The 1,869-nt window shown below is 47.9% G+C and overlaps 1 protein-coding gene across 1 annotated transcript; it reads right to left on the minus strand.

Moving 5' to 3' along the window:
- Window positions 1–1,339: 1,339 nt before the first annotated feature.
- LOC111830396 lies at window positions 1,340–1,723 on the minus strand. The gene has a single exon (XM_023782229.1). The coding sequence runs from the start codon at window positions 1,721–1,723 to the stop codon at window positions 1,340–1,342; it is 384 nt and encodes a 127-aa protein (XP_023637997.1).
- Window positions 1,724–1,869: the final 146 nt, after the last annotated feature.

A 1,869-nucleotide genomic window follows, 5' to 3' on the forward strand; every position in this document is an offset into this window, starting at 1 on the left:
GCAACAAATCTCTTGACATTGTGAAACTGAATCAATTGGAACTCAAAACTAAAGATTAGTTTGTTAGTGTTCCAAAAGCTAAGAAAAATGAGCAAATGCAAAAGAAATGAGTGGAGATACAAACGCTTATCACTTTCGGTCGAGTGAGCAAATGAGTGCACGGTCGAGTGAACCTGTTGTGAGTGTAGGTCGAGTGAGTGCACAGCGAGTGGTGGTGGATTTCAAGCTCGTCGAGTGGGCTTTGGTCTGCTGCACGTGTAGCCGGTGATGGACTCCGGTCGAGTGAGCAACACGCGCCAAGTAGAAGAAGTGACGACGGTCGAGTGGTTTGTCGGTGGAGCTCTTCTTGTTGTCTTAGCTCGAGTAACCGCGACGGGTGAGTGAGACGAGAGATGGCGGCTCGGTGGAGCTCTTCTTGTTGTTTTAGCTCGAGTAACCGCGACCGGTGATGTGGTTCGGTCGAGTAGCTCCGGTGAAGACAAAGTGGGTCGGTTGGGAGAGCAGCTCGAGTGAGTTGAAATCCGACAAGTGGGGGAGACGCACCGGTCGAGTGAGCTGGAATCCCGATTGAGCACCGAGTGGAAATCCGGTGCGGACAAGGAGAACCGCGTGAACAAACAGCGAGTTTGAGAGATCCTATCGAGTGAGCTGCCCCGGTCGAGTGAGTGAGGCCAATCATTTATCGAGTAAGGCGCCTCGCGTGAGTGCTCCGTCGGGTGAGAGAAACTAGACGGTTGGTCGAGTGGTGTTGAGGAGCCAGCGGTCGAGTTGGTACGGCCGAGTGAGCGGGTGACTGAGCTTGTTACTCGAGTGGCGAGGATCTTGCTTGGCTGGTGGAATCGGAGGAGAGGAAAGTGAGTCGACTAATGGCGAGTACAAGTGGTGTGATGGTGAGGCGCGTCGAGTGAGGGAGAGGGAAAATGGTTGAGTGATGATATCGCGTGAAAGGAGTGAAAGGATTGAGAGATAGAAAATAGAATGTGTGGTCGAGTGGGTGAGATGATAGAGTGGGGTGAAGATAGGATTTGAGTGGTTGTAGATCGAGTGGGTGAGTGTTGGGTCGAGTGGGATATTTTTTTTTTTTTTTTTTTTGCTAAAAACATCTCTACCCACCATCTCACTGAACTATGTTTGACACTGCATCTCCCGGTCACTTTGTTCATTTCATGTTCTGATAATAATGTATCTGTTCTCTCATCTCTTTGATTTCCTGAACAACACAAAACCAAAAACAAAAATTAAAAACAAAAAGAATCCTAAGCAATATGTACAGGATACCTTTGGGACTTACTCCCAAGTGAGCTTGTTTAAAGTCACTAAGCTTGACTGTTTATGCCCTTTAGGCTTTGGGAGGTTCGTAGAGAGGTATGGAGGACCCCTCTGGTGTCTCTTGATCAGCTAGGTATCGCTTGACACGTTGACCGTTCACAGTGAACTCGCTGCCATCCTTGTTCAGGAGAGTGATCGCACCGAATGGCAAAACATCCTTGATTTCAAATGGTCCAGACCATCTGGACTTGAGCTTTCCAGGAAACAGTTTCAGTCTGGAATTGAACAGCAAGACGTGATCTCCAGCGTTAAGCTCCTTAACGACAATCTTCTTATCATGAAAAGCCTTGGTTCTCTCCTTATAGATTTTGGAACTCTCGAAGGCATCAAGTCTGATTTCCTCAAGTTCATGGATGTCAAGAACTCTCTTTGCCTGGGCTGCATCGATGTCCATGTTCAGAAGCTTGATAGCCCAAAGCGCCTTATACTCAATCTCCACAGGGAGATGACATGCTTTACCATACACTAGCTGAAAAGGTGTCCTTCCTATTGGTGTCTTGAAAGCTGTCCTATACGCCCATAGAGTGTCATCCAACTTGG

This window comes from Capsella rubella, unplaced genomic scaffold (genome assembly GCF_000375325.1).
Source record: "Capsella rubella cultivar Monte Gargano unplaced genomic scaffold, Caprub1_0 scaffold_357, whole genome shotgun sequence".
NCBI lineage: Eukaryota > Viridiplantae > Streptophyta > Magnoliopsida > Brassicales > Brassicaceae > Capsella > Capsella rubella.